This window comes from Hyperolius riggenbachi, chromosome 1, assembly GCF_040937935.1.
Source record: "Hyperolius riggenbachi isolate aHypRig1 chromosome 1, aHypRig1.pri, whole genome shotgun sequence".
NCBI lineage: Eukaryota > Metazoa > Chordata > Amphibia > Anura > Hyperoliidae > Hyperolius > Hyperolius riggenbachi.
In genome coordinates, this window is record NC_090646.1 from 217,717,233 (window position 1) to 217,739,941 (window position 22,709).

General features: G+C 43.8%; 1 protein-coding gene across 1 annotated transcript in view; it reads right to left on the bottom strand.

Moving 5' to 3' along the window:
- USP53 (ubiquitin specific peptidase 53) overlaps positions 1-22,709 on the bottom strand; it is an 83,016-nt gene that overhangs the window by 9,620 nt on the left and 50,687 nt on the right. The window contains exons 9-13 of the mRNA XM_068280505.1: positions 21,097-21,280; positions 18,754-18,903; positions 17,874-18,014; positions 16,250-17,000; positions 6,385-6,449 (exon numbers count right to left, since the gene is read on the bottom strand). Coding sequence (XP_068136606.1) covers positions 6,385-6,449; positions 16,250-17,000; positions 17,874-18,014; positions 18,754-18,903; positions 21,097-21,280 — 1,291 coding nt within the window. The remainder of the gene's footprint in view (positions 1-6,384; positions 6,450-16,249; positions 17,001-17,873; positions 18,015-18,753; positions 18,904-21,096; positions 21,281-22,709) is intronic.

The following is a 22,709-nucleotide window of genomic DNA, read 5'->3' on the forward strand; positions in this document are numbered from 1 at the left end:
GCCACAACATCTCAATAGGATTCAGGTCAGGACTTTGACTAGGCCACTCCAAAGTCTTCATTTTGTTTTTCTTCAGCCATTCAGAGGTGGATTTGCTGGTGTGTTTTGGGTCATTGTCCTGCTGCAGCACCCAAGATCACTTCAGCTTGAGTTGACGAACAGATGGCCGGACATTCTCCTTCAGGATTTTTTGGTAGACAGTACAATTCATGGTTCCATCTATCACAGCAAGCCTTCCAGGTCCTGAAGCAGCAAAACAACCCCAGACCATCACATTACCACCACCATATTTTACTGTTGGTATGATGTTCTTTTGCTGAAATGCTGCGTTACTTCTACGCCAGATGTAACGGGACACGCACCTGCCAAAAAGTTCAACTTTTGTCTCGTCGGTCCACAAGGTATTTTCCCAAAAGTCTTGGCAATCATTGAGATGTTTTTTAGCAAAGTTGAGACGAGCCTTAATGTTCTTTTTGCTTAAAAGTGGTTTGCGCCTTGGATATCTGCCATGCAGGCCGTTTTTGCCCAGTCTCTTTCTTATGGTGGAGTCTAATACTTCTAGCCGTAGACCCTGCACAAGCTTCATTGTCATATCTGACAAGATTATCTGCATGCTTCTTTGTGTTATTCAGAGAATACTGCAGCCAAATAGACTAGCAGGGCTGCCAGGCAACTGGAATTGCTTAAAAGGAAATATACATGGCAGCCTCCATGCTCTTCTCACTTCAGTTGTCCTTTAACGATGATATAGTTGGGAGGTAAGAGGCGCCTCAAAGGAAAGATGACTTAGGTGAGAAATAATATGAAAACAAATGAGCTTACCTGATAGTAGTAAGCAGGGATGTGGAGTCGGGGTTGGAGTAATTTTGGGTCCCCGGAGTCAGTGGTTTCATAAACTGAGGAGTCGGAGTCAGAAGATTTTTGTACCGACTCCACAGCCCTGGTTGTAAGCCACTTTAGGAGCACCTGTAAACATCAGGTGCTCCTCATATTGATATTTTAACAACGGTCTTCAAGTGAAATTTCATCTGACTGTCTTCCTGTGACATGCATAAAGCCATATTACATGCACAGGTGTGTCTGATGTTTGCGGGCCTTAAACTCAGATTACTAAATCTACAAAAATCCTCCACCAAAATGAAGTTAAATCGAGGCCTCGCTTAGTCACATATCAAAAATGACTTTATTGTAGAAAAAACACAGCAATCACAGACTGAATCAAAGGACTTCTAATAAAAATATTAAAAACACTTAGAACTTAAGGATTGACCTGACAGCCCCTGCGTCCCACGCACGCATTACATCCATCCATGACATTCATCCGATGAGAAAGCAATTGCATGCATTTGTAAACAACCACAGAGCTCTGGGTAAAGGACCAATGTCAGCAAAACAGTCCAAAGCTAAACCCAATCTGTACTGACACAAGGCAGATGAATAGCTGGCCAGCTTTAAGGCTTATTTCCGTGCAAACTTCATAAGAGAGAAAAAAACAATCCATTGCATATGTGGGTTCACAGATTCCACAGATCCACCAATTGGAACAACAGCAATAGCCAATGATATGCAGCACAGCAGCGTTCTAATATTCAGCTGGCATCTCTCATCAGCGCAAGTTGTAAAAAGCGGGTTAGCAAGCGGTTATAGCAATAGCATTAGTTCCACCAGCCAATTTGAGCAATGCATGATGCACTCTATGCTGGCCGAAGGGGAAAGACCCCTATCTCTTACGTGTCCCAGTAGGTCTGTGCCGGGTATCCAGACCATATGCATGCAGGCTTGATCATTTCATCAATGCTTGTGATGAACGCCACTAGCGCTGGATCAGCGCATCCACACAGCAGCAGCGCCGGTGGCGGCAGGGAGCGGCAGAGAACGCTCTCAGAGCGGCGTGGGCGAGGCCGGCCTCCTGTAGCTCCTCCCACCTACATGTTTTGCCCAATGGGCTTCATCAGGGTGTGGCTTTATTAGAAGTCCTTTGATTCAGTCTATGATTGCTGTGTTTTTTCTACAATAAAGTAATTTTTGATATGTGACTAAACATCAGGTGCTCCTACAGATTGCTAACTTTGTTTTAGAGACACTGTTTTAACCTGATGAAGCGGCAGCAACCCATGAAACGCATTGTTTTCAGTGCTAATAAAGTAAACTGAATTTATTAGTTTTAGTGGTTAACTACTATCAGGTAAGTGCTTTTGTTTTCATATTATTACTCATCCAACTCATCTTTCCATTGGTGCGGCTCTTACCTCCCAACTATCTTCTGCAACACTTTGCCAATAAGTGAAGCCTAAAAAAATATACTACAGAGAGACAAGATACCAAAGAATGAACAGAGGATGAATGGAAGCAAGTTCTATAAATCAACAAATACAAGCATAAAGTTCTAAAGTCAAACATGGAAGTGGAAGTCTTATGATCTGGGCTCGTTTTGGAGCAAAGCTTGTGACTTGAATCGCATCAAAAGCAAAACGTATAGGAATGGCAAAGACCCTCATTCCATGTAACACAGGAGGAAATATACCACAGGTAAGCAACTATAGCTGCTAAGGGAGGGCACTGGAAAGGATGCACAAGGAATGATTACTTCTAACTCTCGGCCCAGCGACCGGGTCATCAAGAACCAGAACTGCAGAAAAATGTAACCAATGATGGATACAGGTTAGGGCAGTGTTAAAGAGACACTGAAGCGGAAAAAAATGATGATATTATGATTTGTATGTGTAGTACAGGTAAGAAATAAAACATTAAGATCAGATACATCAGTCTAATTGTTTCCAGTACAGGAAGAGTTAAGAAACTCCAGTTGTTATCTCTATGCAAAAAAGCTATTAAGCTCTCCGACTAACTTAGTCCTGGAGAGGGCTGTTATCTGACTTTTATTATCTCAACTGTAATTGAACTGGTTACTTTTCCTCTGCTAGAGGAGAGTTCATTACTTCACAGACTGCTCTGAAAAACTCATTTTGAATGCTGAGTGTTGTGTAATCTGCACATTATAGAATGATGCAATGTTAGAAAAAACACTATATACCTGAAAATAAAAATATGGGAATATTTTCTTTGCTGCTAATTTTCTAGAAATTATTCATAGTACACAACCAATTCATTATATCATATTTTTTTTCGCTTCAGTGTCTCTTTAAAGCATCTGAAGGTATTCACTATGCATCTCTCCAATAAGGAGTTCATCACAGTATCTACTGTCTAGGGATGGGTAAGGAGAAACTAATAATTCTGCTTATTTTTATGGCAGTTTTCTGAAAATCTAAGCTGCTTCACCAGATTTCTGTTCCATAAATTAAGAAATAATCTATGCCAAACACTCCGAAATAGAGCACAGAACCTTTGTGCATTTATTTCTATATTAGAAATGGTTAGCCGATTTATGGAGCGCTAAATGAAATACGTGTGTGTGCTCAGCCTTTTGACATTAGTGTACCATGTAGTAGTAAGGCTGTGATGTAAAGAGGATGCCATCTGGAGTTTGTTGTAGATGCTGGGGAACTTGGTGATAAAGATGAACATGCTGCTCTGCATTCCCAGCCACAGTTCTTAGGCTCAATGTTCCATGTAATCTGGCTAAACTACCGTATATACTCAAATATAAGCCAAGATTTTAGGACCATAAAAGTGGTCCAAAAGTGGGGGTCTCGGCTTATACCCGAGTCACTACCCCTTGAGTGTGTGACACCTGTGTCTGCTGAGTGCCCCCCCCCCATGCATGGCATGAAATAAGTGTCCCCCTAAGTGCCCCCGAGTGCAGGGCATCGGTGTTCCCCAGCGCGACTACAATGTATTTGAGCGCAGCCTGCAACGTCCACTCCCCCTCGAGCGCGCGCACACACACACACACACACACACACACGGAGCAAGATGTGTTGGCTTTGGCAATAAGAAGTAGTGCACAACAATGACAGCATTCACTCACTTGTCCACGGTGATGCGAGCAGAGCGATGTGTGTTGGTTCTGTATGAAGAGCAGTGCACAGCGTTCTCCCTCACCGGTTCACGCCACCTGTCAGAATCTCATCTCTATGCTGCCTTTAATTATGCGCGACAGCGCAGGACATCATACAGATGAGACTCCCAACAGACGGCATGTATCAGTGAACTACTCTTCATCCGGCACAAACACATATCGCTCTGCTCTGACAAGGGGGAAGAAACTCGCATAGGTTTTAGCTGCATCATTATTATTATCATCACCGTGGACCGGTGAGTGAACGATATGCACTTATCTCCGTATATTACTCTGCTCTGGCGGGGGGAGTGGAAGATGCAAGCGCTGCTTACATACATTGTAGCCATATCATTATTCCACCAGCACATTACGGAGGATGCAACCGGGGGACACAGATGCAGTGCACTCAGGAGCACTCTGGGGACATGACTGTATGTAACACATGGGGGGAGGGGGGACTTGGAGTACACAATTGCTCACATAAAACAGCCTCACCATAATACTACCAGTATATGGTGGAGGGGGCACTTGGGAGACACAGATGTCACTTACATGCAGTATGGCATACTGTACTTGCTCATGAGGTGAAGAGGTTTTTACGCTGTGAAGTGCTCAGTAAAATGTATACATGATATTTTCTGCAATTACTTGTCCTTCTCAGGTGACAGTCACTGTGATTAGTTGCATATGTTTACCTGCCATGGTTTTGGCCTTTATATAGTTAACCCATTTACAGCTTCTGAATATGTTTATGGTCTTACCATTATTGCAATCTGCTGATTTTATGCTGCTGTGAGTGGTGGTGTGGCATTTCCTACCCCTGGCTTATACTCGGGTCAGTCAAATTTTCCTGGGGGGGGGGGGGGGGTCGGCTTATATTTAAGTATATACAGTATACTCTGCTTTGCTGAGCTATAGTAACAGTGAGAATTTTCAACAAGCTTTATTGCAGGACCTTACATGCTTCCGCTGTGTAGTTACTGACTGTACCCGCCACTGCAATGTGTTCCTGACACTGCACACTAAATGTCATGGTTTACCTGCTATCTGGGTTTAAAGTGGACCCGAACTCTTGCACAGGACAGAAGGAAAATGCACCCTGTATGTATTTAGAGAGTTTAGCCTGTCTAAAGTCTCCCTCATATGTGACTAATCACAACTTTAATTTGATCTCTCAGCTGTGCCTGCTGGTTGCCTCAGCAAAGTTGCTAATTTGTAAACAGAATGTTTACATGAAAGCAGGAAGTAGACACTGCATAGCTATTGCAGGATTTGTATAAGCTGTAACAAATAAAGGTTTTTCTTTAAAGATTATTATGCTGTTGCTCATCTTTTAGAGCAGTGAGGAAGTTCAGAGTTCAGGTCTAATTTAATGGATACACAGAATTTGTGTGTGTTTATGTTCCCTAGTCAGTAAAGAAAATTTCACTGCAGTAAAGCTGAAAAAACCTAACTACACAATTTAAGGAAGTTCTGTCATAGAGTATCGGCATGGTGGCAAAGATGTGACATTTCTGCAAATTTATTAGAATATAAAATGGCTGTGCTTATAGCAGCATTTAAATCGAATGTATTGTTTAAGGCTACTGCACCATAAACTAAAATATCAATAAGGACCAAAACAAGTTAGGAAATGTATGTACTGTATTATGCTGTGGAGAAACCCATAGGCAATTACACGAGACTCCCAGCAGATGGCAGCAGTGATCCACCAAGCAGGTTTGATTACGCGTGTGGCATGCCTTCTTGAAAGCAATGTCCGCTGACACCAGGAGGGTTTGTCTTCAGGATTCCAGCCCATGTAAAAATAGAAGCGTTATTTTTCTCTTCTGCTGACACAGAGAGCCATGCATGGCTAAAACAAGCAGTGCCTCGACTGAGAAGCTTGGCCCAAGGCTGTTTGCAAAACTAAATATGGCAGACGTACATGCTCTGGCCTGCACAATCACTACAGCATTAAAAGAAGAGGTACTCAACCAATCTGGCACTTCACTTCTAGAATTTTACAATAAACACCGAATACAGAGTAACAAAAAGTCAATCTTTACAGTTCCAAGTCAAATAGAAAACAATCGCCACAAAATGTCATTTAGTAATAAAAACTGAAAAATAAAAGCTATATATTTGCCTCCAGTCATACTAGTCTTGTAATTACACTGCTGTCTGCTGGAAAAGTAACAGTGACAGTCAGGGAACAGGACTGCAGGCACCTTATATAAACCAAAGCTCTTGGAACTACAATAAAACCTGCATTAGGAAAAGCTGAGCTCTAAGTACAAGTGTGGAGGAGAATTTCAATCCCAAGTGATTCCCTTCATGGAAGAAGTTACCTGGTACAGAATGCGTAAAGCAAGAAAACCCTTTCAGTTATATCTATTAGCTCTCCATACACACAAGCAAGCTCATCAATAATACCTTACCATTCAAATGACTGCGGCTGCGTGGGGAGGTAGAAAGGAGCCCATGTCCTGAAAGCTGTTGATCACTGGAAAAACATAATATTATTTAGCACTTTCAAATAATATTACATAAAACAGCATTTCAGCATGTCAGTCATTTTTATACTTTTATTGTACATCTGAAACAGTTTAGCAAACTTAGCCATTATCTTGAAATATAAATATATCAGGGCCAGAGAAATCTCAGAAAACAGGCAGCCAGAGCGCCTTAAAGGGAACCAGAGAGGAACGAGGGGTAAAAAAGGGCAAAGATTTTATACATACCTGGGGCTTCTTCCAGCCCCATAAGCCTGAATCGCTCCCACGCCGCCGTCCTCAGCTTCCTGGATCCGCCGGTACCGCCTGTCACTTCCGGCGGACGCGACCAATTGTCCGCATCACAGGGGCTCCCTCCATACATGTACGCATGCGGCTGCGCAGTAAGCAGCCACATGCGTATCTGTATGGGGAGAGCACCCTGTGATGCGGAGAATTGGCCGCGTCCGCCCGCCGACTTGCCGACTCGCGGCAATGACGGGACCCGGTGGTGGCGGATCCAGGCGGCGTGGGAGCGATCCGGATCCAGGCGGCGTGGGAGCGATCCGTGCGTATGGGGCTGGAGGAAGCCCCAGGTATGTATATCTCATCCTCTCTGGTTCCCTTTAAAGGCAAGGTCCGAGCACATTAAAAAGAAAAAAATCCACTTTCCTGGGGTTTCTGCCAGCCCCCTGGCATCCGTCCTGTGCCTTCGCTGCAGCTCAGGTGGCTCCCGGTCCCCTCCGGTGGAGATGCCGACCTCGCCAGGTTGACTTCTCCTGCGCTCCAGCATGCGGCTCACTAGTTGCACTGACGTCATCCGGACTGTACTGCGCCTGCGCAGTACAGTCCGGATGATGCCAGTGAGACTCAGAGCCACTCGCGCAGGTGCAGTGGACATCCTGCGCCGGACAGGACCCCGGGGCCATCAGCGGTGAGCGGAGCTGCGGCGAGGGCACAAGACCGCTGGCAGGAGCTGGAGGAAGCCCCAGGTAAGTGGATTTTTAATATTCATAAAGCTCAGACGTGTCCTTTAAAAAAATACAACAACCACTAACTTTTGAGAGGTTCCCTAATTGTTACAAATGGAGCTGGCTCCTAATAATACCCATATAAAGAGTCTACCTCTTTCGAACCCAAGCTAAACTTAAACCTGACTCACAGTTCTGGACAGATACAAAAAGGTTTAATATTACCATTGCCTCTCTCTGCAGCCAGTAAGGGCCTTTTTCCACTAGCCTGAAATTTGCGATTTGATTCTGATCGCAAATCGCAAGGTACATTAAACTAATGGAAACTGCAGCAGCATTTTCCATTAGTGCGATCCGATTGCGATGCGATTTTGGTCAAAGCGCAATCGTTGTCCTGCCGCGTTTTGTATGTGATTGAGCTTTACTATAATGAGTATAGTAGCTCAATCGCAATCGTAATCGCATGGTGGAAATTAAAACGCGATTGCGATCGGAATCTCGATCGCATTTCATAGTGGAAAAGAGCCCAAAATGGGTCTAAAGCTGGCCATACACTGGCCCGATTTGCGCCCGTTTCGACAGCAGATTCGATCACTGGGATCGAATCTGCTGCCAATCGTTCACGCTACACGCCGAATTTCGATCCATTCCGTCCGATCCCGTCGATCGCGCCGTGCGGAAAATAACAGTCGATCGCCCGCGGGTAAAGAACGCATCGCTAGCGGCGCTCGAGTGCCCGACGACCGACGCAATAGAGCTGCAATACATTACCTGCTCCGCCGGCACGACTCCCGGGTCTCCGCTCTTCTTCTCCGTCTCCGCTCTGGTCTCTGGCATGCTTCCCTTCTTCCTGTCCCAGCAGGAAGTTTAAACAGTAGAGAGCGCTCTACTGTTTAAACTTCCCCCAGACAGGAAGAAGTAAAGCATGCTGGACCTGGAGACCAGAGCGGAGACGGAGAAGAAGAGCGGAGACACGAGAGTCGTGCCGGCGGAGCAGGTAATGTATGCGGGATGGGGGGAAGCGGCGGCACCACCACCACCACCGATTGTGAACGGTTTCAGGCTGAAATCGGTTCACAATCTGTTTGCAGTAAAGGTAGCCATACGATCCCTCTCTGATCAGATTCGATCAGAGAGGGATCTATCTGTTGGTCGAATCTGATGGCAAATCGACCAGTGTATGGCCACCTTAAATCTTTATCCACAAAGATCAGATAGTCAGAGCTATAGTCTACCCAGTAGTAACATACGGTTGTGAAAGTTGTACTATAAATAAGGTAATGTGTAGAACTGTGCTTTTGAACTGTGGGTGTGGAGAAAGCTACTGAGAGTTCCTTAGACTGCTAGAGGATCTAACCAGTCTATACTTTAAAATAAGGCCAAAGTGTTCGCTAGAAGGACAAGGATGGTTCACATTAGGCTGTTTTCAGCCTACATTCTGCTCCGATGAGCGGAACGCAGCAGCCGCAGCAATGCTTTCCCGATGGGAAAGTTCACATTGCTACGTTCTGCTACGTTAATCGGAGTGGACGTTCCCAACATGTCGGAAGCTTGCGTTCCCGCTCCGCGCACGGAGCGGAACGCAAGTGTACGGGCGGATGCGTCCTAATGTGAACCCGGCCTAATACTACTTATTAAAACTCAAATACTTTAGTAAGAGTGAGTCGACGAAACAAATGAGGAGGGAGGAAGAGGGTCTAGAAAACCTTAGCTCAGCCTTGCAGATTTGCTATAGATGATCAATGAGATGCTATTAATTCCAAGCTGATGCAAATATTATGCTCATTTTATCCAACTTGAAAATAGGCCACTTAAAGGACCTCTGTTGCAAAAATCTTAAAATGTAAACATATATGTAAACATATACAATTAAGAAGTACGTCTCTTCCAGAGTAAAATGAGCCATAAACTACTTTTCTCCTATGTTGTTGTCACAATAGGTAGTAAAAATTTGACAGAACCAACAGGTTTTGGATTAGCCCATCTCCTCATGGGGGTTCACAGGGATTTCTTTATTTTCAAAATGCACTTAGTGAATGGCAGTTGCTCCGTCCACCTCCCAAAAAAGTTTAGGGTGAGCAGGGAGGCTGCTCTGCATCTTTGTGTAAATCTTTTTCAAGCAATGTCTTTATAAAGAATAAAGGCCATGCTGAGAATCCCCTGTGGAGACATAGACTAGCCCAAAACCTGTCAGTAATGTCAGAATTCTACTACTTACTGTAAGTGACAGCAACATAGGAGAAAGGTAATTTATGGCTCATTTTACTCAGGAAGAAACGTACTTCTATGTATGCGTTTTAAAATTTTAAGATTTTCGCGATAGTTCCTCTTTAAAAAGAGAAACCGTGATCAAAAATTGAACTTCATCCCAATCAGTAGCTGATACCCCTTTTTACATGAGCAATCTATTTCTTTTCACAAAAACTTATCATCAGGGGTGTCTGTATGGCTGATATTGTGGTGAAACCCCTCCTACAGGAAACTGTGAGGACCGTGGTCCTAGCAGTTTGTCTGTGAACCTTGTTGCATTGTGGGAAATCGCTGTTTACAGCAGTTTCCAACTGCCAAAAAAGCAAACAGCAGCTACTTCCAGTGACATCACCTGCCAGCAGTAAAAATGTCACCATGTGATAAATGTCAGAATGTAAATCAGGGAGAGGAAAGCTTTTACAATGAGCAAAAACTGATTAAATAATTTATACATAATTATTGTAAAAATGAAGATTTACCCCAGGTAAGTCCATTTTTTTTGCCACTGCTCAGGGTCCCTTTTAGATACTGGGCGTGAAGCATGAAGCAGCTGTAAATTTGACAGGTGAGCAGCGACCAATACCCCATTAGCACAACACACTTTATCGTGGTAGCGTGTAGTGTACTGCATGTTACCATAGCATAAGGCATGTTACCCTAGGTCAGTGATGGCGAACCTTTTGGGGACCAAGTGCCCAAACTGCAGCCCAAAAGTTACTCGTCTATCCCAAAGTGACCCCCCCCCCCCCTCCCAGATGGTTAATGACAGACTGGGCAACAGATTAACACCCCTCTTCCTCCAGACAGCTAATGACCTATTGGGCGACAGATTACAGTCACCCCCACTCCCTCCCCTCCCTCTACAGACAGTAACTGGCAAGATAATTCAAGGTAACTCCATGATCTACTGTAAGGGGGTGGGTGGGCTGCACCGGTTGCTGTGGGGTGGGTGATGGGCTGCTGCTACATGGCCTGCTGTGAGGCAAGTTGGAGGGTGGCTACATAGGCTGCTGAGGGGTGTGTGGGTGAGCGGACTCCACTGGCTGCTGGTGGCTGCTGTGGTGTGGAAAACTCTTATCGGGGGCCCCCCTCCCGTCACCATGCCCCTCCACAGTGCTGTATCTGCGGAAGAAACCGATTCACACTCACTTTCCCTGGCTCCATCAGACGCTAGAGCTGCAGGTCCACTCTGTCTCCTCTGCACTGCCGATCACATTGAATTAGGAAGTAGTGTGAGCGGGAGCTTTAGCGTATGATAGAGCCCGGAGCCAGGGAAAGTGAATGTGAAGCAGTTTGTTCTGCAGCTGCAGCAATATGGAGGAGTACGGTGACATGAAAGTCACACCCTCCTCCCCCCGCTGCAAACATTCAGGGCACTCCATACCCTGACAACCTCCTGCTCCAACCCCTCCAGGCATGCGGCCGGATCATCGGCGGTGGTGATGGGACACAGCACGCATGCCCAGAGACTGCTCTGCGTGCTGCCTCGGGCACGCGTGCCATAGGTTTGCCACCGCTGCCCTAGGTAATGCCAGTACTAAAGTCAGGGAGCAGCACATGCTTGCCCTATCTGTGCTGCTACCTGGCTTTAGTACTAGTAAAATTGATGTGTGCTTTCTGTGCACTACAAATTTATAGCAGCTTCGTGCATCAGGCCACATGTCTGACAGCTTAGCAGGTAGTGTGCCCAAATGTTTACTTTTTGAGGGAAGGTAGCTAGCCAAAAATCCTTTATAAAAAATAGAAAAAAAAAGGGAAATGGTTGGTTATGTGACTGGAAGTATTGCAGCTGGAACAGTTAGTCTAGCAACGCTGACTACAGAGTTAGAATGTGCCAGGATTACCAGCGGAATTTTGTTTGCCGAGCCAGGCAGAAAGGCAATAATGCAGTTCTTCAGAACAGAAACAGACAAGGTCCAAAAAAGGCAAAGCACCATGAAGAAGACATCATCTTTCCTCCACCTGTGCATGAGCTACCACACAATTAGGCTACATGCACACTGCAAATGCGATTTGGGATTCTGATTTTCGATTCCGATTTTCCCTGAATGCCATCAACAGAAAAAACGCAGAAAAACACAGCATGCAGTAACGATTAAAAATCAGAAATCAGAATTGCATGTAAAAAACGATTCAAAAATGGAATCAGATTTGCATGCAGTGTGCAGGGGTCCGAAGGGCCGGTGTACACAGAATGTGCTGCGTCAGTGCAGATCCCATGCCTTGCCCCCGTGCACACTGCATGTGATTCCGATTTTTTACATGCGATTTCGTGCTGCCATTATATTACACTAGCATCACATCTGTACTGCAACTCATGTGCAGACACTGCTCATTCACTGTAAACTGGCCTTAATCCACAACAATACATGTTCAGGTACTGCACCTGCAGCAGATTGCACCTGCTTGCCACAGGCCACTTTTTTGTAGATGGAAATAGAACACCTTAAGCTAACCCAATTCTTGGCTGAAAACATTTATTTGGACAAATTACAGAGCTAGTTGCTTGTTTGGCATCTGTTTCAACCAAAGTATCATGTCTATGAGCACTGGCGTCGGAACCGCGGTTGCAGCCGGGTCCATGCAGTGCCCTGGCTCTAGTGCCCAATCTGAGAATAAGAAAGTACAGAGCAGCGGTGGCGTAGAGCAGATAGGAACTTCAGCGCCTGAAACCTGTAGGTGGTGAGTGTGTGCCGTCTTTATTCCTCCTTGCTGCGCTCCATAGCCTGGCGGAGTGGGGGTATTCGGGCACATCTGGCCTCTATAACCAGGAAAGAGGGGGGGGGATTTGGACTGGCTGGGGGGGAGGGAGGGGGGGGGGGAGCGAGAAGTGCAGCTGGCTTCCATATTGGGGTGGGGGGAGAGCCCATCTGGCTACCATACTGGGGTCGGGAAGCACAACTGGCTACCATGCTGGGGTGGGGGAGCACATCTGGCTACCATACTGGGGTGAGGGGAGGTGGAGGGAGGAGCCCATCTGGCTACCATACACGGGAGAGTGGGGGGGGGGGGGAAGCACATCTGGCTACCATACAGGGGGAGTGGTCGCTAGGGGCACATTTGGCTACTATACTTGGAGGGAAGAAGCACATCTAGCTACTATACTGAGGAAGGAGGTGGTGTCATTAGGGGACAAATCGGTGGGCCTTTGGTCAGGTCCAAATACTGCATTGGGGCCCCAAGGTCTGTAGCTACGCCACTAATTTATTTGGTCTTGGGCAGGGTTTGTTTGGCACAACGTACTAATTATGACCAGTACAAAAGGGATATTTATTGTATTAAGCTGTCTCACTCCCATGCCAGGTTTGCACTGCTTGCTGGGCTCCAGACATGAAAAGATTTCTATTGTAATCATGGTGAATGTACTAGTCACAGCAAGGGGGGAAAAAAAAAGTATTAAAGCTTACTATACAGAAAAACCTTTGAAAAGTCTCCAAAAGGCTTATTTAGTAAAAGTGGTTTGAAATGTGGCAATTCAAGATGAAAGTCTGGCATATGCGGTTCCACAGTTTGATATCATTTCTGCACAATAAACAGGATGAACCAACAGATTTCAAAGTCTCCACATCACAATGAAGCCCAGCTTTATTTGGTTTTAAACATCCTGAATCAGCAAGTGCAGTAGGTAGTTGTTTTGGTGTGTAAGTCAGTGGTTCTTTTGTATGGGAAGAATACTGCCTGGCAAGCTTTAATACAGACATGCAAAGAGAAACTCCAGTTGATTATTTTAGTACTTATACTGTTAGGCCACTTTCACATGGGAGGCTGATGGTATTCTCTGCCTGTCAGCTGCTCCCTTGCAACAGTTGTATGCTAGCGCCTAGCACGAATGGTGGATAGCTCGCCTCCCCACTGAATTACATCTTAGCGTGGCAACAGCCATGCTCAGACACAATAGGTCACCTCTTTTTGCCACACGTGCTGCCATTTGGCTGCATGAAATTGCAGCTGAAAGGTGCTTGTGGCCAGCAGCCTGTACCCAACAAGCGCGCATTTCATCCTATCGTGTGGAAGAGCCCTTCTGGAGAAGCAATACCCCCTGCCATGACTGACATGCTGTTTACACAGTTATCAGAAAAATAAAACACTTGAGATAATCAAATAGGTCTGTGGTTGGAACATACTCCTAGTTACATTCACTTTTATAACCATGACTGAACCAAATATTCATAAGGACTAGGGCTTGTTCACATCATACATATGGTGTGTGACACGTATGAAAGGCAGAAGTGCACAGACAGCATTTCTGCCATTCAGATCGTAAGCGCTGTGCTGCACAGCAGTGCAATGTGCTATCGCACTGCTGCTTGCATTTTTTGGCCAAACGTAGTGCTGACCCATTCGCTACAGTGAATGGGATGCACGACACAGGCAGTGTGCGATCGTACGTGTGGCGTTCAGATTGCACGGCCATGCTGCACTGTAAATCTGATTAAGCCCTAATGGTCAATGAGATATGAACAATTACAACTTGCATGCAAATTTTATGTAAATTGTATGCAGCTTAGACCTATCATGAGGCCATATAATCTGCATTACATTTGCATGCAGGTCAAGATTCTCACCTCTAATATGGATGTTTAGTATAACATGTTCACAGTGATGCATTTTTCTCCTTTTAGAATATTCGGCTCCATTTTGTATTATGTACAGTATTTTTCTATAAAATGTGCATGTAAAATTAAAGAGGGCCATGTAGTAACTAGCGTTATTTGTCAAGCAGGATTTCTATAGAAGTCATTAGTTGATTTAACATTCAACAAGCAAAAACATAAACAACATATTTATGAGGGTATCCTTCATCTGGAGAAACCGTGACCAAGAATTGCACTTCATCCTAATCAGTAGCTGATACCCCCTTTCCCATGAGAAATCTTTTCGTTTTCACAAATGGTTCATCAGGGGGCTCTGTATGGCTGATATTGTGGTGTAACCCCTCCCACAGTGTGATTTCAGGAACATGGTCCCGACAGTTTCCTGTCTGGGAACCTCATTGCATTGTGGGAAATAACAGCTGTTTACAGCTGGGTCCAACTGCCAAAAATGCAAGCAGCATCTCCTTCCACTGACATCACCTGCCCACAGTAAAAATGTCACTATGTGGTAAATGTCAGAATGTATATCAGGGAGAGGAAAGATTTTTACAACTGGAAAACACTGACTAATTTATACATAATTGTTGAAAAAATTAAGCACTTTTTATTACATTATTTTCACTGGAGTTTCTCTTTAAGGGAAATAAGGTGAGATGGAGTATCTGATTTACTACAGAATTGCCTAGTTCACAGGGAAGAGTGACTCAAATGTATTGAAAACAATATGCTATTTAGCAAAATCTCATTCAGATCATATTGGAGCACAGCAAGGGTTGCTGTAACGTTAATAGCTAGACAGTTGGCATACAGAGAATGTTAGTAAAATAAAACTGAACCCTCTCTCTACCAATGCCTAACCTTATCCCCCCCCCCCCCCCACAGCTTACCTTAACCACACTCTCCCCCCCCCCCCCCCCATGCTTGCCCTCAACCCCCATCCCCATGGCTACCCTTGACCACCAATTCCCCTCCCTGCCCCCACACCTCAACTGTCCCCCCCCCCCCCCCCCCCCACTGCCAGCCTCCTATAGTTGTCACTCTTTGGCAGCCTTTTTTTTTTAGGAATCGGTTTATTAAACTGCATTAGAATAGGTCTAAATGCAAGCACTCAAATACGGATGTCCCTTCAGAAACAGTTCTGTAGTAATGGCCACAATATTGAAGGTCTGAACTTCTAAACACACAAGAATGTACTGTATACTGTACTGCAACTAACACGAAGAGACCTGGGAAAGCTGTTGCCAATAGAAAGGCATCATAACCATATACTTCTACCAATGGCTAAAAGTGCAAAACATCTTATATCCTGAGATGTAATAATTATCACCAATAAACAGATGGGCCTCGATTCACAAAGCGGTGATAACCCAGTTATCACGCCTAAAAGACTTTAGGCGTGATGACCTTTTCACCACCGAGTTATCACCGATTTTTCCTGCTCTTCGCGCGAAGTTACCGCGCGTACGCGCGTGAGAGCGCGCGCAAAGTCCCATAGGGCTTAATGGGAGCTTCGCGCGAAGCGTCGGGTGTTGCGCGCGCCCTTACGCGCGTACGCGCGGCAACTTCGCGCGAGTTTCTTCTTATCACGCCTAAAGTGACTTTAGGCGTGATAAGGGCCTTTTCACCACGGTGCTAACACTTTGCACCGCTTGGTGAATCGAGCCCATTGAATGTTAGAGGAAAAGATATACTTTGAAAACACTTGTAATTTCTAATTATACAAACTTTTCCTCAGGCACAAATAATGCTTTTGTTCCTCTTGATATTATAATGCAAGCCAAGCTGATAACATGTCCCCATCAGTCTGCCGATGTTTTAAATACCTACAAGATGGCTCAGCAGAAATTACAGCAATTTTGTAGTTCAGGAAAGTAAAAAAAAAAAAAATGCTAATGGTTCCGGGTCAACTTTGATACAGAAATCTCTCGTCGTGACTTTCTATGAACCACAGAACAACAAAGTTGATATTTAATAACCAGTAAACATTAGGCTTACCTATAAGGGTTGGCTTCTTGAAGGCCCTTCATATCAGCAAAGCTAGTTCCTTCAATTACAGGAGAATCTAGATTACTTGAGCCGTTGCTGATGTGGTCGCTGCTTTCATATCCAGACTCTGCTCTCTGCATCTGCCAACTGTCAAGATGGTACATCTTGGAATCTGGATTCAATTTGTTTCTTTCAGCCTGGCTTTTTCCTACAGATTCCAAAGAGCTTCTGCTGCCAGATTCCTGTTTTACCTCATCCTCATAAATAGTCATCAAGATTTTTTTCTTAGGACTCTCCTTTGAGCTGTGGTTAACATGTTGATCCTTTGCAGTGTGAGTTTTACCATTGGTGTTTGCTGAATGTCGTGGACTCTGTCGTGGACTCTGTTGGTTCTTCTCACGATCATTAAAAATGCTATCCACATTAAGAGTTTCCCGATTAGGCTTCCAAGGCTTTTTGCTTCTGCCAGTGCCCTTCTCCCGGTATTCCTGGCTACTGTCCGTATCAAAGCCATTTGGGGCACTGTTTTTTACTCGAGCTATCTGCCTTGACTCCGGTATGGCAGCCTGTCCTGTGGATGAATTGGAAATGTGTCGAGGCTGTTGGTCAGACCTCTGTTGCTTATATGGACCTTTTCCTTGGCTACTGAAGAAGTGAGGATCTGGATACTGTCTGAAGCCATTTACCGGAGTTGAAGATCCAGACCTGAGCTGTGTTCCAGAAAATGACTGAGAATGGTATGGAACAACTCCAGGTGAGCCTTAAGACAAAAAGAAATGGAAATAAACCAGCTGAAAACACACATCCTGAATGGATATGTAGGTTTAGATAATCTACAAAGGGTAATTATTCAGGTAGAGATGCATAAATATGGCAAATGAGGAAAAAACTAAATCAAAAACCACAAACTGCTATTGCAAGAGCAGAATTATCTCCAGATGACAAGCAAAGATAGTACAAATAATCATTAGGCAATAAAGCAAAATGTTCAGATTTAGCAATGAACAACAACTTTTTTATTGTGCTTAATACCTGTCACAATAAACAGTGGCATTCTACCAGAAAGATATTGATGGCTTGAGCCTTAACTGGACAGTGGACACCACACCACCATGCTCACTTGATACTGCTTTAAATGTCTGCTGAGATCGGATATATATCAATCTGACTGGTCCTGCCCCTGCCTTTGTAAAGCTCGATACACTACATTGGGAGACCTTTCACACAAATATTTATAGATCTGCTTTGGGCAAAAACAACAACAAAAAAACCCGTAGAGGTCTTCAAAGATTCACTTTATGTATTTTGGGGAAACAAACGCTCAGATCCCTTTAACTCCACCCAAACATAAAACACTACACAAAAGAATACACAGTTTCCCCAACTATTTTCCATTAGATTTCACACACATGGCAAACATGCAGAAAATAAAGGCAGGAGCTGGGAGGAGAAAAGCTCCACACTGAAGTCCCTGAGAGCTTCAATAAACAGGTAGAACACCAAAGCCACTGGAGTAAAGCCAAACAAATTACAAATTTGCTCATCAGTGCAAGTATGCTTTAAAACAGGGACAACTATAGAAGTAAAAAGTATGAACAAAAGCACAGAGCAACTGACAAACATGTTCTATTACCTTTTGGTTTTGAAAGCTCTTTCTTCTGTGATTTTTCCACAATTTTTCTCTGTGAGGAATTTGCACTTTTTAGGTTATTTGCTCTTTGGGCACATTCTCGAGACAAATCTCTTAACTTGTCCACTGGATCATTCCGACCTACTTTGTGGAGAAATAAAACATATTATATTGCTATGCAGTTTAAAAAAAAATCCCAAATGCAGGACTATAGTTACAGACATGCACTGCAGTGGGCCAGGGACGCGCGACATCACTGCAGCCAATTCAGTATGCTTAATCTGTGACTTAGGGAGAAGGAAGATGAAAGCCAGCATATAGACTGTGGGCAATGGAGCTCAAAGGCTCCAAAGGTAAATAAAGGGTGTCGCTTGCCACCCGTTGAAAAGACCACAACTTTTACAAACCTGCCTTACGGTGTTTCTCTAGGCGTTTTCCTATTATGGTACTCAGATACCTTTAAAAAGACTAAAGCTATGTACACTCTGGCTTTGAACTCAGGCATGGCTGACGATAAAGACCACCTTGGCCAAGAATCATAAGTCAATCAAGCGCATGTATAGTGGCCGCAAGACGCCTGGTAAAGATGCTGAATCTTTAGCAATTCTACACCTGAGCACTGCCCGATCACATGATTCTCCCATCTCCCCTGCCCTCAAGAATCCGTTCCGAGGTATGCCGCTCATTAAACATGTGCCACCCCCCTCCTTTCTCTCCCGGCCTTAGCAACAGATGTGTCACTAGAACGGAGATTGATGACAGTGTTGGGACTGCACTGTTGCCCATGGGATCATGTACTAATCCCAGACGGGCACCAATTCCCCCATTGTGTTTAAGTGTCAACATGTAAACTGCAGTATCAACAATAGACAATGCTACTTACTGGGTCCTCTGCCAGCACTTGACTGAACCCCCCCTCGATTAAATCCTGAATCTTCTGATGAATATCTATAACCGCTGTTCTGATAAATATGTTCTCCAACCTCAGCATTTCTGGTGTATTCTGCCTTTTTTGCTGGCACATTATCATTACCTGTTAACAATTAGATATATTTTAAACAATTTTAACCATAAAATTAAAGTAAAAACAAAAAGTAGTTCACTTATAAGACATCAATTCAAAGCAACAAAACATACACAATGTAAATTCTTAAAATGACCACATACTATTATATTGGCATCTCACACCTTACAAGATAAGAAATAGAACAAAACACCAATCGTTTTTTTCAAGACTATGCAAGACTAGATTCCACCCAGTCTTACCTCTCATACCACGTGCTACACTGAACTCTGCCATAGTGGTGAAGAGCTGAAGCTGCTATAACTGCAGAGGGTCGGCAAACTCAATATTAAGCTTATAGATTAGGAATTAAATGCCATTTAAGATCTTTCTACTAGTCAAGGCTGCAGTTCAATAGGCATTAAAGGACTACTGTAAGGGGGGGGGGAGACGTCAGGGGAAAATTAGTTGAACTTACCCGGGGCTTCTAATGGTCCCCCACAGACATCCTGTGCCCGCGCAGCCACTCACCGATGCTCCGGCCCCGCCTCTGGTTCACTTCTGGAATTTGACTTTATAAAGTCGGAAAACCACTGTGCCTGGGCCTGCGCAATACACTCCCGGTGACGTCAGCGGCAGGGACTGCGCGGCTGCGCAGGCGCAGTGGTTTTCCAACTTTAAAGTTGGAAATTCCAGAAGTGAACCAGAGGCGGGGCCCGGAGCATCAGTGAGTGGCTGCGCAGGCACAGGACGTCTGCGGGGGACCATTAGAAGCCCTAGGTAAGTTCAACTCATTTTCCCCCCGATGCCCCTACAGTAGTCCTTTAAACCCTAATTTTGAGAAAGCCACATAACTGTAATGATATAGATTTATCTCATTCAGGAGGGCCAGAGATAAAAACAAAAACAAACTCTTAGCAAACTGTTCACACACTATAAATAATAATTATATTTACTGCAACAGTAACAATCATATGTAGAGGTATATCAAACCGTGCTCGTTGGAAACTCTGCAAGCCATTACTTGGATAAAAGTTTTTGTCTAAGATATTCATATGATTAAATGGGATTTCCATTTTCAGAGCTTTTATTTTTAATGAATCAGGGCCCCCTCTGGTGTACGTAATTGCAGTGTGCACGGTTTTTAAGCTATTTCCCCCAGCATCTACTTAGTCTTTACTGTACAGCTGACACTTTAATTACATGCTTTGCTATAGTTCTAATCCATTAAGCTGACGTCCTGTGTGGTGCCTTATTTTTTTTTATCTCTTTGAAACTGACTGGCTACAGTACCAAAAGAGGTAGCAGTCACTGCATAAATCTAGACCAGCTGGGAAAAAGTGATCAGGTGTCAAATTCCTTGCTGAAAAGTATTTTATATGGTGGGATAACTTTAGCAGTGCACATATCCAAAAAGCCTTAAAGTTGCCATTCTGCTTTACGTAGCAATAGGACCAACTGTATGGAGAACCTAGTCACCTACTTCTACATGAAGTCTCTCCCATCTCCACTGCTTAATGTTTACCTTAATATATTATTCATTACTGCAATGTTTATAGCCATAGTCCAAACCTGGCAACTAACTTCAACTCTTTACTTGATAAAAAGGAAACCATGCCTATATGACCATTAACCTAACCCTAGCTCTATTTCACTTAAAGGATTGCCAAGGTAACATGATGAGATAGACGTGTATGTACAGTGCCTAGCACACAAACAACTAAGCTGTGTTCCTTTTTTTTTTCCGGTCAGGACTGGGTCAGACCAGAGTGTGACCCTCACTGATAAGAAATTACAACTATAAAACACTTTTCTATCAGAAAATGGCTTCTGAGAGCAGGAAAGAGATAAAAATTGTCAATAGTTCATAGATTTTAGCTCTGGCATACTTAAATGACTGTCATCGAGCAAAAACAAAACAGTAAATATTTAAAAAGTAGATTTAAATATAAAATAAAACTGAAATGTTAAAATGTCATTTTTAGGAAAATGAGGGTAGATGCAATTGTTTATTTAATTTGTTTATTTTCACCTCGGGTGTCCTTTAAGATTGTACCATTAGAATGGACACTTTTCAGAACGCCCAACCCAACCTGCACCACAGACACAGAAGTCACATTTGCTAGCATCCCAAATTTTGTTTTTGGCCTATTGTTATCAGATCAATGAAAAGCAATAACCAATTATTTTCCATAGGTTAATGCATGCACTGGAGTGCCTTACCAATTTCCTTTTCTGCACTCAAGTTATCCATTTTATCCATCTTGTAGTGATTCCAGTGGAGGACTCGCCTCAGAGCATCATCTGTGGTCACCGCTGTGCCATCAGGATTGGCATAAAACAGAAGTAAAGGCTGGTAATGACACCGAATGCACTTGGTGACAACATCTTTCCATTTGGTACCAACCTTAAAAAAAATAAAAAAAAAATGTGCAGGTTACATATACTTCAACTCCAGGAAATGATTAAAATGTTAATTTTATTTAAGATCTTGCAGACATTTTTGTCCTTCAAGAGTTACGCTAAACAAGAATTTAATCATCTCTAGTCCATTTGTATGGTACCTTGCCATCCAGGACCTCAGCCCAGAAATGAGACCTATGAAGGCTGCCGTATTTATTTCTTTTTAAACAATACCAGTTGCCTGGCAGCTCTGATCTATTTGGCTGCAGTAGTGTCTGAATCCCATCAGAAACGAGCATGCAGCTGATCTGCTCAGATTTGATAATGTCAGAAACACTTGATCTGTATATGCTTGTTCAGGGTCTTTGGCTAAAAGTATTAAAGGCAGAGGATTAGCAAGATTAGCAAGGCTGCCAGGAATCTGGTATTGTTTAAAGGGAACCTGAAGCGAGTAAAATTATTTAAAATAAACACATGACATACCTGAAAATGAATATTACATACTAACCTCGCTATCACTTCCTCTCAGAAGCTCACCATTTTCTTCTTACAGTGACCCCTTCCAGTTCTGACAAGATTTTGTCAGAACTGAAATATACCAGTTGCTGTCAGTTATATATCAGCAGCTGTCAGTTACAACTGAATGTGCAAGGTAATGTCCATGTTTCCCTATGGCTCAAGTGGGTGATATTACAGTTTAACTGTGTGCTGACCAGGAAGCTGTTATGGGGTAATGGCCACTTTTAGAAAGGAGGACAGAGAATTCCATTGATCACAGTGGCCAAACAGGACGCAGGAGAGGAGAAAGAGATTGAGGAGTAGACTACACAGGAGGTAAGTATGACCTGTGTGTGGTTATTTTGACTTTTTATTTTCAGTTCAGGTTCTCTTTAAAAGGAAATACATATAGCAGCCTCCATATCCCCTTCACTGCAGTTGTTCTTTAAAGATGAGAAGGAGAGCGAGGCTGCCATATGTATTTCCTTTTAAACAATACCAGTTACCTGGCAGTCCTCCTGATTCTGTGTCTTTAATACTTTTATCCATAGACCCTGAACAAGCATGCAGCAGATCAGGTACTCTGACTCAGATTTTACTGGATTAGCCATATGCTTGTTCCAGAGTTATGACTCGCACTACTTATGACAGAAGATCAACCGGATTGACAGGCAACTGGCATGGTTTACAAAGAAATAAATATGGCAGCCTCCATATCTCTCTCACCTCGGGTTCCCTTTAAGTCTAGGTTTCAGTTGTAATTTCAGGGATTCAGTAGTTGAGGAATCACTCCTTGACAGGAAATAAGCTTAGTGAACTGTGGCCAATGCATGCGGTCAAATGTTTCAACATTACACAGGTAACAGAATTCTGCGTAGAGAAATGAGAAGATTTCTCCCAGGTAGAAGAAACCTTAGGCCCGGTTCACATTAGCG